Source organism: Plectropomus leopardus, chromosome 22, assembly GCF_008729295.1.
Source record: "Plectropomus leopardus isolate mb chromosome 22, YSFRI_Pleo_2.0, whole genome shotgun sequence".
In the NCBI taxonomy this organism is placed as follows: domain Eukaryota; kingdom Metazoa; phylum Chordata; class Actinopteri; order Perciformes; family Serranidae; genus Plectropomus; species Plectropomus leopardus.
The window spans coordinates 6,167,222-6,183,160 of NC_056484.1; the positions used below are offsets into that span (position 1 = coordinate 6,167,222).

Below are 15,939 nucleotides of genomic sequence, written 5' to 3' on the forward strand. Positions count from 1 at the left end.
GGGTAACAAACCTCCAGTGCGTCACTCACTTCTGTGGCCTCTGCACCAGCATGGCGCTCACTTTTCCACATCCTCCCAGTGGAGAGAAAGACGTTTTAGGGGAATTCTGTAACACTCACAGATTCACATTCATCAGAGTTTGGCCTCGGCGGTCACCCTCCAGCCCTTAAACACAGGAAATAGAGGGTTTCCCCGAGTTGGCCCTTTTCTGCCAGCTTTTTCCAGCCAGGGATTTAATCTCTCTGTGTGGAGAGCTTTTGTAAAACTTGCCTTGAGGTGCTTCTGCAGCCTTGAAATATGCACACAGGGAGTCACACTGTGGTCAGGCAGAAGACACTGTCCCCCATCATTAGCGATCTTTTGTGTTCTTTTTCTTTTCGGAGTTGCCCTGCTGCTCAGCAGTCGAAGCATCTTTTCAGCCCACATGTTGTGTTCTGTGTGGGCTCGATTCAGCATTTCATCACTTGTAGTTTACAGGCACTTTATTTGCATACTGGAAGGTTATGCAAATCATCTATGGTGATTAATTTGGCTATTTAAAACATTAGCATATTAATGTTCAAAGGAGTTATTTTTTTCAGGTTCTTGAGTGCTTTTTAGGAACGGCTAAATGCAACACAGAATTTTAAGAATACATTTGTGATGTTGGCATAAAAACGTGGGCATGTGCATGAAGATTATTGTGTGCTTGTTTGTGTGTGTTTTTGTGCTTTTTTCTCACTTTAGATCTGCACCTGCAGGGCAAATATTTATCAAAGGCCTGAGAATTAGACTTTGGAAATTAAGAGCGAAAAACAACAGTGTAGTAGCCGAAGTTCTGTGCTTCCCTCTATTTCAAAGTGACACCACAGCAAACTAAATGACATCTTGTAATTAATTACGTGTATGCTCAGAGGAAAACCAATCAGACATTAAGATTTCACCCCATTTTCATTTAAAAATAACAGGCCTTTCATTTTCTTTGTGGTGTGTTGCTCAATAAAGGTTTGTTTTATTTTTTTAAGTTAATTCAAAAGATCATCAGGAAAGCACTCTTTTAATTAAGTATTGCTTTCATGAAACTAGGTGTGTTTGCAAGACAACCCATTTGTGCCTAAAGAATATATTTGGTGTGAAATTGAAAATGCCACAAATTCTGTTCTGATTGGTCTAAACTCGTGAAATCTGGTACAAACAAACTTTTGGCAAGTATCTAACAGCACAACTTTTACATTTTTAGATTAGGTGAAAAATCACACTTTTATCCATAATCAGTCGGGATATTTTAGGATATTAGGAAAAATGCTAATTAAATGTTTTCCATTTTAATTTTTTAAAACTACATACATGTGCATATCTGTGATTTTCAACTTGTTAAGAGTTCATAGAAAAAAAATACTTGATTTGGCGTCTTTTAGTTTCTGAGATACAGCTATGTGTTGTCCTAAAATACAAAGAAATATATATGGAAAAACGGTACTCCCACTAAGTGTAGTATGATAAGAAAATGGCTATCTTTCAAAAAAGTTTGACTGATTTAGAACATTTTTCAGATTTGTGACATAAGGGTTATATTAAAAACTGTCCAAATTGATGCAGCAAAGGTTAAGATATCATTAATTTTAGTCCTGACTCCCGGCAGAACCAAAAACACTGGATCTTAAACTTCATATCATGCATCTTTCATTTTTTGTCAGACCTTTCCCTTCAGTTAAACGCCCACTACATGCCCCAAATTTTAATATATACTTCTATTTTAATATGTAATTCTAAAGTCCAAACTGAGATACACAAATAATGTCAGCTGTGTGATTTCCCAGACTTGATAAAGTTTCCTCCAGAGCCGAACACGACACTAACTGTTGTCACGAGCTGAATAGTACTTTGTCTGACTAGTAAATTGACAATGACATGTAAAATTAACTGCAAGTAGTTTTTAACCTTATTAACAGACAAAATTATTGGTTAAAATGGAAACCAAAAGACTACTTAATACCTTATGAATTTAAAAGTGTCCACAATCAATATTTTTTCTAACAATGATGACATATAATGTGAAATGCATTGCTCACAGTCACATATCCACAGGGAATTATCACCTGACTCTGCAGTTCCTCAGCTCTGTGGCGCTTAGCTTGTTTCAGCTCATCAATGTGGTTTTCCGGTTGGCAGCTTTAGTGTTTTGCTTCACTCTCTCTGCTCTCATTATGTAGTTTCTGCAGCAGCAGGCAGCCGTTTTCAGCTAAAAAGCCCTAAAAACCCACCATACACGACCTGCACAGCAACAAACAGCAGACAGACCGATTTAGCGACTATCTGATGAACATAGTGGTTCATTTAGCAGCTAAAGAGACAAGTATTTCCCTCAGGAGTTAGTGAGTATCGGATATTGAGTGAATAAGGAGAGTGAATATTGGATTAACATTCATCAGGTGGACACAAACATGACTCTTAATGAATGCTAATGCTGCTCTGTGTCTGTTGGATGTGTAATTAGACAACTATTTTCCATATTAACTTAAAAAGTGATATGTCTGTTGATTTCACAACTTGTTTCCACTGCACTCAAGTGGGAAAAAAAAATCACTTCTTGCAGGTTTTAATGAATACTTCACCCCCCAAATGACCCACCAAATTATGTGTACATCAAAGTTTTGTTAAAAGTGTTGGATGCCTCCACGGTGAACGAAGAATCTAAACATGGAAAACAGTGGCCCTACGCATCTAACTATTACACTCGAGGTACCCCTTTAGCGTCAGTTTTGGACGCTCTGGAACGCCTTTTTAATTTATACTCATTACACGTGTTATGTCTTTTCAAAATAAACATGTTTTCACAGAAAATGAACAGTTTCAATTTGTTAAATGCATTAATGCATTCAGGCCTTTTTCAAAACAAAAATGAAGGTAAAACCTTTCAGGTTTACGTTTACTTCCTTAGGCAACAAAAGCGCCTGTTTATGTTCAGTAAAAAACATAATGGTTTGGCTTAAAATTACAGTTGTTACGAACATATTGTACCACAGTGTAACATTTGTCACATGACATACGTCACTACTGTTGCATGTTACACTTACGAGCATGAATGGTCACATAGAGATGAATTAAAGTCATTGGGCTCCACATTTAACAACAGCAAATTTATAGTTGAACTGAAACTTATCTATGCTCTCTAAACACTTATTTTACCTCACTGAATATATCTGGTCTACCACTGTCTCGATCACTCAGTTTATTTGTGTTAATTCATGACTTTAGTGTTTTAAAGGGTTAGTGTGGATTCACAAAGGTCAAACAATAATACAAACAAACTTAAGATCGGGGCAACAGTAGACCAACAACTCCCATGTTCAGCGAGGTAAAATTACAGTTTTTTCCACTGAGTCTGCTTTCAAAAGAGTAACGTGAGAAACTTGGACCCCTATGACTTCAATTCTGTGTTTTCTGATTCTTTGTTCACCATGGAGGCATGCAAGTAAAACAAAGTTTTCTTCACAAATTCAACGTAAAACAGGGTGAGTGACTGATATACAAGTCATCATTGGGGGGATGAAGTATTCCTTTAAAAGAACCGATATAGAAACAATTTACATACTGTAGTTTCTGTTATGGCGACTCAGCAGAAACGTAAGCCGAGCAGAGCTTTAAGAGAGTTGACAACAGACGTTAACACAGCATGGGATGATAACAGGTTTCTTAAATCCAACACACACACACGTGAAAGGCCCTTTAAGAAAGTCATTGTACCAGGCTCACTGTAGGTAAATGCCCAGGTACTCTCTCTTTCCCTCTTAGTCTTGGATCTAATATGCTCCGGCGCTGCACAGGAGTCTGCATATAATTGGGTCTCATGACGGCGGTGTAGCTAGCCTAGCCCCTGCCCCCTGCCTAGCCCGCTGAAAATGACTGATGGCCGAGGGACCGAGACTCATCGATGCAGAAACAGAAGCTAACAGTCCGTGAGAGTGGAGAGTTGCGGAGGAGCGCGCTGTAGATTCACTGCAGCTGCTACACCGGATACAGACTTCTTTGGGCTTAAGAGAGAGAGAGAAAGAGAGACTCTGCCCCCGAGGTTTTCATTCTCGCTAAAGCACCACCCTATTGGGCACATCATCCATTTCATTAAACCTGTTTTCGATTTTCCGCCAAGGTATTAGATTGGCCGGGGCTTTAAAGAGAGCTATGGGAGGCAGATTGATGTTGTCTAAAAGTAGTGTTGCCCTGTGACACGCTCGGAAGTAGGTTGTAGTGCTGCTCTGATGTTTACTTTAATGCTTTTAGCTGGTAGAGTAGGAATGATTGCTGTGTTGATTATTTTGTGTTTTGATTTGTGCAGTGGCATGCGTGCAAGCTTTTAAGCACAATGTGCGTGTGTTATTTTCACATTATTGACTGCGTGTTCCAGATAATGCCGCCCCATGGGATGCTCGCCCTTCAGCCTCCCCAAGCCTGTCGGAAGTAGCCCCTAACATCGACAGCCTTTCCATGCCATCGCCTTCATCTCATCTGGCCCCGGCCCCTGACCCACCTCACCTGCCGCCTCTGGACGTCCCTCGAGACGCGGCGGCGCGAGACAGCAGGACGGAGCGATCCAAGAGCCCCCAGAAGGCCGAGTTGCTAAATCCAGATCAGGGGAGGAGGGCGGCTAGCGGGAGCGGCAGAGCCAAGAACGAGGGTGGCAGGTCCACCCAAAAGGGGCACAGGGTTCAGAGTGAGGGGGACAAAGAGGGGGAGCCCAAACCTTCCAGGAGCACCAGAGGGAGGTCCAAGGAGAGAGCGGAGAACAGAGAGTCCACCGAGTCTCCCAGCGGCTCCAAGCTCCCGCACACTAACGGGAACAGCAGGGAAGATGTGGAGCGTTACGGTGGCGGGCAGCAGGTGGAGTCAGAGCCCAGGGGCCCGGGAGAGAGCCGACCCAACAAGAGCACCAGCAGCGCAGCCGGGAGGAAGGCCACGGTCTCTCCCGGGCCTTGGAAGATCCCCGGATCGGACAAGCTGCCGAGCACACTGCGCACAGGCACGTCCACGCTGAGCAGATAACACCGCGGCGCCAGCCCAGACGCCATCTGAAACCACCATCCTCACGCCTTCCTGTGCTCCCTTAACCCCTCCTCCATCTCCCATAAACCAAGCGGGGGGCAGGGCAATCTGGACCACGTGTTTTTAGAGTTTTATTTATGATACTGTACTCTAAATTATTTTGAAAAATATTTTACACCCACCACCTTAAGAACTGGAAAATCATCCACTTTTTTTAATGGAATGTGTGTGTAGCGTGGCGGGGAATCATTTTTGGGGGGTGAAAACTTAAAAAAAAAAACTCCTCGAGCACTGGGGGACAAACATGCAAATATAAAGGATAAACTGCAGATTTTTTTTACCTTCACAACGGAGTCTGTTTTACGAAATGGAATGTTACGAAGAAAGTTTGCCTGTTTTTGACGAGAGCGAATGGTACAAAGAGCGACAGCGGCGATGAGATCATCGACAGAACTTTGCCTTAACAGAGACTGCGTGGGCCTGAATCTATCTTGAATAATCTATCAGATGATTATAGACATAGATATATTATAATGAATATGAATATGTGGGATCATTTTGTAAATAAGATCATCTTTAAGTGGACTGAACCTTCGTTGAGCTGGACGGAAATTCTAGACGAGCTAAACAAAACGGCGACTTGGACCCGAACTTTCAAACTTTCAGCCCTGTGATCGCAGTTTTTTGGGGCTTGACTTCAGTGATCTGTTTGCGCTCGCGGGGCTGTCGTGTCCATTTTCATTTCTGTGCTTCACGAACAAAGCAATCTGCGACGGCGGTGTCCAGCCGGACGCCGAGAGAAGGAGCTCGCGTGATGCCGACCGAGGGGCAGAGTGCCTTAGACTGACAGAGAGGTTGGCTTTTAAGTCAAAGGTGCAACTCCAAACCACTTACGAGGGTTCAAAACAGGCTGCTATACAACATCAACTTTACAGATATAAATATAAACTGTATTTTTTCAGATAAGAGTGATACGGTGAAATATATAATTTATTTCACAAGATTACGTATGAACATAACCAGACGTTTCCACCATCTTTGTGCGTGCAAGTGGTTCATTTTGGGTCATTTTTTATTGAGGTCTGACTCCAGTAAGTTGCTCCTGGTGTGTTTTAATGTCAGCTCAGAGCAGAAGCTTCGCGAACCAAACTACTAAAAACTGATATTGAGTCGTCAAAGCATCAATCTCACCTGTCAAGACCTCGCTCGCCCGGCAACTTGCGACCTGACCTCCATCTGAGAGCTGAGAAGAGGCTGCACCTGTCAGGGCGGCTGTCAGCGGCCGAGTTTGATTTCTTGTAGGTGATTCTGTCGACGCCGTGTGATATTAACGAGTACGTCTCCGTGCCAAAGCTCCCTGTGATTAGATACGTTTTCAGCTCACATACCTGCCGCAGAGTTGGACTCTGAGAGGTACAGTTTGTGCTGCAGCATCCATCAACCGCTGAAGCAGTTTGCTAAAACCCTGCCCCCCTTAGTTACTGTTGCTATGCTCGTCAAACTCTCCATCCTGGCCCGCCATGTGCGCAGTTAACGACGGCAGATTTACCTCTCAAAACTCATGGTCACGTTTTGAAACATTTGATCCTGATTTGAGACAGAAATAATTCAAAATTCTTCTCATTGCTGGACAATTGTCTCCGGCAGATTTTATTACCTGGAGCTCATTGAACGTTTGATTGGCTGATTTTTTGGCCAACTTTTTAGTGTCTCCAGCTGACTCATTTTAAAAGAAGAATCTTTAGGGGAAAGTGAGGGAAGGGCGTCTTATCTACTTGAAAATACTGAGACTAAAACTGCGTGTCCCAGGCCAAAAGTTATCCTCCAGTTAATAATATTCATAGAAAACGTGGGAATAAAGACATTTTGCTCTTTTGTCACTCCTAGTTATGATATGTTCATAAAAAATATAAGACTCAGACTGTTATTTCATTCTAAAATCACACCATTTAGCTCACGTACTTTCAAACAGTATGTTTGTGTTTGTAACATTACAAAAGGAAAGTCTAAAAATGAGGATTAACTGATGAAATTGACAAGGGTGCCGCTTTCTTAGGTAACACTGGCTGCAGTTGCTGGAATTTTGCTTAATCAGATCGGATAAAAAAGCAGTACGGAGAGCAGTATAAAGGATAACTCGCAAGATTATCTTCTTAATTCAGAAAAATAAGCACAGATTGTTTCTCCTGAAACCTTTTCACAGAATTTTGAGACAACAAAGCAATTTAATTTAGAAAAACAAGCAGATTTTTTTCCCCATGAAAACTCTCGTCATGATGCTGAGATAATAATCATGTTTATTCAGAAAAACTAGCAGTTTTTTATTTATTTTTTTTTAACATGAAGCCTTTTCTCAGAATTCTAAGATAATCTTGTTAACTTAAATTTAGCTGATTTTTCTGATAATCCTGAGATTATTTACTAGATAATTTAAAAAAAGAAGAGAATTCTCACGAATATCTTGTAAATTCAGACCAAACGAGCAGATTTTTTTCCCCATGAAAACGTTTCCGAGATAATTAAAATAGTGATAATAATAATAATGATATATGATATATATAATGATATTTTCCTATGCTTCCATAGGGCAGGACAGAGAGCTATAGTGAATTATTCAGCAGGTACTGATGATTGCAGCTCCTGTTAGAGCACATAATCACTCTGCTGAATCCATTTCACTCCAGCTCCTTTGATTTGGTTTTTGGGAATGCTAAAAAAAAAAGGCACCATTGATTTAAACTCTAAAAGCTGAGTGTCGCTCAGACTGCAGCCTCTGCAGCGCCTGGTTACAGTTGCTAAGCTGTGATTGAGCACTCCATGTTCGGGGCAGGGGTTTTTACGCAAACTGTCAATTTTGAGATCAACAAATCTTTTCACAACATCCGTACCCTCTCTGCAGATCTGAAAACTCTGAGCAGCAATTTTTTTTTCCCCTCTGAATGAGCCAACATTAACAAAAAAAACAAGTCATAATACCAGAACAAAGGTTTCCTCTGCTGAGGAAAGTGCAAACAGTGTTTAAAGAATGAAAGAGCGAAAGGAGACAAGTCATTATGTTTGCCATTGTGATTTGTAATTACACCAGGCGTAAGCGGACTGACTTTAAAGCACAATCTCTCACAGAGAGTTTGGGAATTATTATGTTGGAGGAAATCATCAGCCACGCACAAACGACTCAGACCTCCAGTCACTTGTAGATGGCGTGCAGGGGGCCAAAACTAAATTTTTACATTTGTCAGACTTGCAAATGTTCCATACTGTATCATCATGCATCATTTGACGGCACTGCTTCTTTATTTTCTGTTTGAAGCAGAAACAAAAAAAGAAAAAAAGAAATGTTCGTATTTTTGCACAACTCACTGCTTTCCACATCTGAGCTGTCTCCATCGAGCCAAAATGTAAGTAGTTTGTTACAGAAAATTAAAAAAAGATATCTAGAGGTGTAAAAAAGAAAGTGCGTGTTGATCTAACAGCACGCGTTACACCATAAAGTCCGACCCAAGCGGCTCAGTATCACTGTGTAGTGTTATAGCAGTGTATAGACCCTGAACAAATATCTCTATAAATATGACTCCGTGTACTATTGATGGTCACAAAGACTGTAAGTGGAGCAACTATTTTTATGAAATGCAACACTATGGATATATTAACTTTTGCAAAAATCTTGTTTACCTGTATGATATTCTGAAACGCTGTCAAAATAAAAGAAAATCTTGACACGACATGAAAGATTTATTCAGGACATGCGGCTGTGTCGTTTATTACGGGTGTTTGTTTTTCTCGGATAGAAATACTTTAACCGCCGTGTTCAGCATTTATAAGCACTATCACGATCATCAGAATGAATGTCGGCATTGTACATTTCTGCAGACCATGGATATAGTCACATTTGTATGTTTAATATTTGGCAGATATGTTGAAACTTAACTTTTCTTCCTCATTTCCAGGTTGTCAAATATCGAGGCTGTCACGCCCCTCTGCATCTCTTAGCGATGCTCAGGGCCCCCTTCAGGGAATCTGTGTGACACACACCTGAAATATGTTGTAACACATTGTTAATGTTGTCAAAAAGTCAAATTATTTATTTAACCCTCTGACACCAAGGCAAACTTTTTTTTTGTTTTTCAAAAAACATGGGAGGATGGTAGTGAGCAGCAAAATTTGAAATGAACCAGATGTTAGCAAGAACTTTGTGAAAAGTATATATATAAAAAAAAAACCTGAAAAGAAAGTAAAAAGAATATAAAAAATACAAAGGGAGAATTAACCAAATGTTTAAAAAAAAGCTTAAAAGTTATAGTAATTTTTGTAAAATAATTTTAACATATATTTATGAATATAGTTCACTGAACATTACTCATTCGCATTTTAAAAATAGTCCTCTGCATCAAGGAACCAGTCATTTAATTATAACTTGGCTTTTATTTGAAGTTTTACGGCAATTAGTAACATATTTCTTGCTCATAAGCATATTTTCCAGAATAATAACCATCATCATTATACATATGGTATTGTGAAGAAATATGCTCCTTATATCTATTTACAGTTATATTATAGAACACTATAAACCATGCCTTATTTAATTATATGCTGAATAGGCAGCTGGTTGAAATCATTTTTCCGGTGTGGGTCTGTTAGCAAAAAAAAAATTCTTGAATTACCTTTAAAACTCTCTGAGCTCCTCTTTGTTGTAATGTTACTATTTGGCCACATGGGGGCATCTGGTGCACACAGCAAATCATATTTACAAAAACGACAACAAAGAAGAACTGGCCATAATAATCTGATATGCTCGTGGATATGTTGACCTTAAATGTACTAAATGTAACTGCAGATCGTTTCCTGGCTTTCCTGCCAGCTTGAATAGAATATCTAATGGTTTTATTCTGTGTGTGCACGTTCTCCGTGTCTCCACTAGAGGTCAGTACAGACCAAGCGTTTATTCATGCTGCTTGGTTTCATAATTGTTGAACTTACATAAAGTTATTAGTCAGACATTTCCTCTACAGAATGTTATAGGGATTTTATCATCCAGCGCAATGTCATGATTTCAGAAATATTACATCAAGCATCAAATCTGACAGTTTGAATGACATTTTTCTGCTCTTGTGTCTCTTGTAGACATCATCCTCAACCTCCTGAGCAGCTTTGGGGAAATTCAAAAGCACAAGTGCATACACTTCCTCCAGTTGTGGTTTTCACACGTACATCCTGTTCCAAAATGCTTGAGTAACACATTTTTTGCAGTTTGAAGCTGGTGTCAATGATTTTACATTTTAGCAAACATAAACTTCATCTGATGCGTATTTTGCATTAAGCATTAAGAGGTACCTATGTCGAGAGCTGAGTGCATCAAACAGACGCAGAAGAAGCTCGGGGTGAGAGATGAAGCTCTGCAGGAGCAGCAGAACGAGCTCTCCTGCAGAGGCAGAGCTGGTCGGGCTGCATGCTGCCAGCTGGATGCTGCTGGCTGCTGCGTGTGTTCTCCACAGGGGCGAATCAATCCAGAGCTGTACTCATGTCTCCAGCGGGAGAAAGACAAGCTCAGTACAGGCCGTAACAGACTGCTCTGCTCTGTCTGAAGAGACACAGAGGACAGTGGAGTTAAAAAAACAGCCTCCGACACGTTTATAAAACAGCGCTCGAAGGAAACGACTCATATTTTATACATTATTGTGCTCAAATCATCAGATGTAGTTAGATGATGAGCAGCGTGTCACAGCAGCATTATGCACGGGCTGATTATGAGACAATGGGGCCCCTGGGCACAGATATGTTTAAGGCCCCACCACCTCCCCGAGACTAGATGCAGTCTTTGTGATGGTTTTGCATCTCCTTGTCTTCATTTTGCATCTTTATGTAGTTTTGTGTCTCATGGGGCAAATTTTTAGTCATGTTTGGTTTTTCCTTTGAGACAGTGCGTGTCTCTTTGTGGTGATTCTGTGATTTTTTTTTGGTTGTTTTTTGTCTCTTAGATGTCCTTTTGCTTGTCTTTGGGCAATTTGTGTCTCTTGTGGTTGTTTTGTGTCAATTTGGGACAATTTTGTGGTTCTTCAAGGCCATTTTGTATCATCTTGTCATCTTGTGTCACTGTGATCGTTTTGTGTCTTTGTAGTTGTGTGTCTCTTTGAGGCCATTTTGTGCCTCCTTAAGGTAATTTTTCATCATTTGTTGTTGTTTTGTGTCTCTTTAAAGGTAATTTTTCACCATTTGTTGTTGTTTTGTGTCTCTTTGAGGCCATTTTGTTTCTTTTTGGAGTAGTTTTGGGTCTCCTTGTAATGTTTGGTGCCTTTTTGCAGTCATTCTATGTCTAAGTGAGGTATTTTTTTGTCTCTTTCCAGTCATTTGTCTTTCTTTTTTAGGTTTTCAGTCTCCTCCAGGTCGGCATATGTTAAATTTGAGTGACATTTTGCAGGTTAAGGTCAGGGGGGCCCCTGACACCTTGGGCCCTTTGGCGTACGTCCAGTCGGTGTGTTCAGTAATCCATCCATGTGCAGCAGCTTTATAAGTTAAAACTGATCATCTAAGAATGGCTCACATCCTTGGATCTCAGTTGCGTCTGACAGCACCACACGCTGCCCTAATGTCTCTCCCAAACACACCAACACGAATGTAACTGACAGCAGACGTGACTCAGATTTTCAGCACTTGATGGATTGCTTTACCTCCTCTGCCGACGTCTCTGGTGTACCATCTCATCAACTCGAAACATACTGCCAGCAAAATAACTGCAGTGCAGAGATAACACCAAGTGCAACGAGTCCATCCTTTAGGAAGACTTCTGTGTGCTGCATAAAAAAAGAGATCTTAACAGCAACTCCAGTGATCAAAGGTTTCAGTATCTGGGTTTCAGATTGCCTCATGTTAGCCGGGGGCAACTTTAATGCTTTTATCTGAGGTGAGGCAGGAATTGTTTCGCTGCATTCCTGTGTGTCTCACCGTCACCTCGTTTGCGTCGGTGCACGTGGGAAGCAGAAGAAGCTCTGTGGGTTTACCAGACAGGAGAGGTCTATTCCCTCGTCATTAGTTAGCCAGTTTTTCTGAGAGATGCAGGAAAAATAATCAACCCATTTGGGAGCAGCACTAGCTCTGGAAAGTCTGTTTCATGCTCAGTATTTGTGGCACACGGTGCAAATGTATTACAGCGCTCCTGGTTAAATTACATAATGCAGACAGTTTCAGCCTCTAAACATCCGTGCAATCGGCACAACAATCAACCTGGATCTTTGTTGGGTTGTTACATATTTCTTCTGAGGGAAAACAACATTAAAGGACAGAAAATAAAATGTTGCACAACGAGGATTACCTGCAGAACAGGCTGAGGGCTGCCCTGTTCCTGTGCGCCTTTTATTTAAAGACAGAGAGAGAGATTGTTCGGGTTCAGTAGATCCTGTCAGCATGGCCACTTTGAGGTTTATGGGTCAAAGCCCAGTTTGCAGGATGGATAATACTCACAATGACCACAAAGACACACAAAAACAAAGTAATGCAAAACAACATAAAGAGATGCAAAATAGCTGCAAAGAGACTCGCGTGGCTATGAAAATGAGCAAAACAACTACAAAGAAACACAGCATGACTACTGAAATACAAAGCAGCTACAAAGAGATTCAATATGAATAAAAAGAAACATAAAACTACTACTAAGAGACACAAAAAGAACGCAAAGAGACTCAAAACGACTGTTTTCTTTATGTTCGTCAGATCAAACTTCGGCTGATTCCTTAATTCCAATTTAACACTGTCCGTTGCTGAATCTGCTTACATGATATACAGTATTTGATTTATTCTAGGATGCAGTACAGGAGGCAATAGAATTGCTCAAAATACGCATCCAAAATATGCCATAATGGGATTACCAGGGTCTTAGAAATCCTCTATTGAGAGTTTTGTTTTGTGAAAGTAATAATAGTGACAACAGATGATGGTATGCAAATGTGCATGCTGTTATTAAATAAATTTTAATAGACCTGCTACTATAGTGGTTACACAAGTTTTAAGAAACTACAGGGATTTCCCCTAATTAGAATCAGACTTTATTTACTTTTCCCACTGTAATATACAAATATTAGGCTATATTTTCCACTAGCAAAGGTGAAAGCTCATTAAATGATCACCCGTGGAGAGCACCATTTAAAAATCGGCTTACACAGTTAAACTCCTTGAGAGTGTAAAATGATCTGTTTTAATATTAATATTTTCACTTAGTGATGCATCATATAGTTTCGCGTACTTTTGTGATATTGATCTGGTAGAGCTTGCTTTGTAAATGAACTCGGTGAGCCTCAGTTGTCCTTGAATGTAAGTTTATTACATATATCTGATTAGAGAAGCTCTTGGCATAACACGTGTGCGTGGACAGAGACATGCCAAAAACAGTACAACAGAAGCATTACTCATCTTTAACAGTACATTTCACACGTCACACAGCTGTGCCTATCAGTGTAGTCAAAACATCTGCAAGGTCTCGCTCCCTCAGTATCTTAACACTCAGACTTACTGGAGACTCGAAAAATCCTCATGACATTACTGAATCATACTGCTCCATACAATTACTCCTGATTACATTAACATTATTAGACAATAATTATTTTCTACGACACAAGGGTAAAACGTTTTCTCGATATCATAATTCCATATTTAAAATGATGTTACAGAATTATTAGAATTTTTAAGTGCTTTTTTACCAGATTATTTTCATGTCTGTTTTGTTGCGCTCTTTTTGAATAATTTTTCAGTGTTTTTCTTTTTGTATTTCTTTAATTTCTTGCAAATTTTGGGGGCATTTTTTTTTTCTTTCAATGCTAATAGCATCTTCCTGTGTTTTTGAAAGAATTCAAGCAAATTTGCTCAGGTTTCAAAGGGTTAAACAACTACACAGAGATGCAAAATAGCTGCAAAAAGATTCACAACAAATACGAAAAGGGGCAGAACAACCACAATTCAATTCAGAATGACTACAAAGAGACACAAAACGACTAAAAAAGCTTATACAGCAGAAATATTAAACTACAATTAGACAAAAAATGTAATATAAAGAGACAAAAATAACAGACACACAAGAAATATGTAACGACTATAAGGAAATGCAAAACAACAACCAAAAAGAGGCTAAACAACTATAACGTCTGTGTTTCTTGCTCCCATGTAAAGGAGGTGGTGGGGCCCTCAGCATGTCTGTGCCCAGGGGCCCAATGTTTGATAATCCGCCCATGTTTTCCATCTCTATGTCCTCTGACATACTGTTTAAAAGTTGACACGGATGCACACACTCAGACACATCATACATTATCGAGACCTGTCTGTTAAACCCGTCCTTCCTTCTGCAGTGTCGTACCACCCCGCGTTCAAACTTTCAGAGCTGAATAGGGATTAATTTTGTCGATTATATTACAGTTATTGCACAGCTGCAGAGAAAACGCCGTGCCCTTCAGCTAAGTGCAGCAAAACTACGACTGTGAGTCATAATTAAAGCAGTAAGATGTGGAATAATGGCACCAACTGGAGTTTTAAGAGTCCTCCAGGCAACAGGCTGGCTGTAATAACCGATATGGTGGCGTTTGATGCCTGGTACTTGATAACTTTAATTATACATCAGTGCTTTGCGAGCAGGGAAGCAAATGATCTGCCTTGCATGTTTTTTTATGTGGGTGTCAATAGAAAGGGCCTGTTCTGACATGAGGTTTTTAGCTGCAGAACAAACAGCGGGTTCAGTTTAACAGCGATCAATACATCATCTTGTGTGAGGAGATAAGTTTTGTATTATTTCAGGTAATTTACAGACACTTTAAGTTAATAACGTCATTGAGGGAACATGGATAACGTTCTCCCTTAGGGTCACCAAATTCATTTGGTTTTATTGTATTGATTCTTTATGTCCAGATTTATGATCTTTTAGAAATAAATGGTCAAATTGGGAGTGTGTAAAGTCACTATATATTTTAAGTGAGATCATTTAAAGGTTGCAGTCGTTTCCTTGAGCCCCATTATAACTTACATTGAAAGCAAAAGTGGAGATTTCTGCATTTAGATTTTTTTTCTCCTGGCCTCACTTGCATGGTGTTTGGCAAAAGTGTCACATTCAAACTTTATTCAAACATAATTATGAATAGTTATAATAATGAAGTAGCAGAGGGATTTTATTTTGACAAAATTTAAGAGTTTAGTCATTTAGTGTTTTTCTTGTTATTGAAAAAAAGACATTTACACCATGAATTGATTTGCGCTATGGTTAAGTCTGCCCCTGAGCAAAAGGAGAACCGAGGTAAAAATGTTCCAAGTGAGAAAAAGAAAGAAAGAGAATAAAAGACAAAGGGAAATGGATATCCAACTGACTTTGTCCAATATACATACAAAATGTGCATAAGATGGATCACGAAAGGAAGGCTGGGGGCCCAGGGAGACTGTTTATGCACAGGGCCCATGAATTTTTTTGTGGTCCGCTCCTAAAATGATTAAATAAATCTTACACCCTCGATTGAGAATATACTGTGAATACTATAAAACCCTATTTAGAGCACAAATCATATATCATCATGTCCTGAATCCTATAAGCCTTTGCATGATAATCTATCCTACCCTTAAAAGTCAAAACTACACTGTACTTTGCTATGTAAACTATTCAAACGTTACATTTAAGTAAAATCATGTGTTTATATTTGTGTTTTTCACGTGCTGAATTTAATATTTTGATAATTCAGAGAGAAACTTCCACTAAACATTTTTCTATCAACAACGGCTCTTCGCATATCAACCAAACCGCTTTAACTTCCCAATTTTTTGAATGAGATTTGGCTTGACGCTCGGTGTGCGCTCGTCAGAACGGCGTGTCCCGGCGGGGCTGGGGGAGGGCCCACGGGCGGAGTGAGTCGCCCTGCCCACTCAGTATCTCACATTTGTGTGGCAGTCTGTCTAGCTGCT

At 40.0% G+C, this 15,939-nt stretch overlaps 1 protein-coding gene across 2 annotated transcripts in view; it reads left to right on the forward strand.

Moving 5' to 3' along the window:
* magi2a (membrane associated guanylate kinase, WW and PDZ domain containing 2a) overlaps positions 1–7,942 on the forward strand; it is a 253,397-nt gene extending 245,455 nt beyond the window's left edge. The window contains exon 22 of one of the 2 annotated variants that reach the window (XM_042511080.1): positions 4,385–7,942. In XM_042511080.1, the coding sequence (XP_042367014.1) occupies positions 4,385–5,019 (635 nt within the window). In that variant the 3' untranslated portion in view covers positions 5,020–7,942. The remainder of the gene's footprint in view (positions 1–4,384) is intronic. The other variant, XM_042511081.1, reaches the window with a different exon arrangement.
* The last annotated feature ends 7,997 nt before the right edge of the window (positions 7,943–15,939 follow it).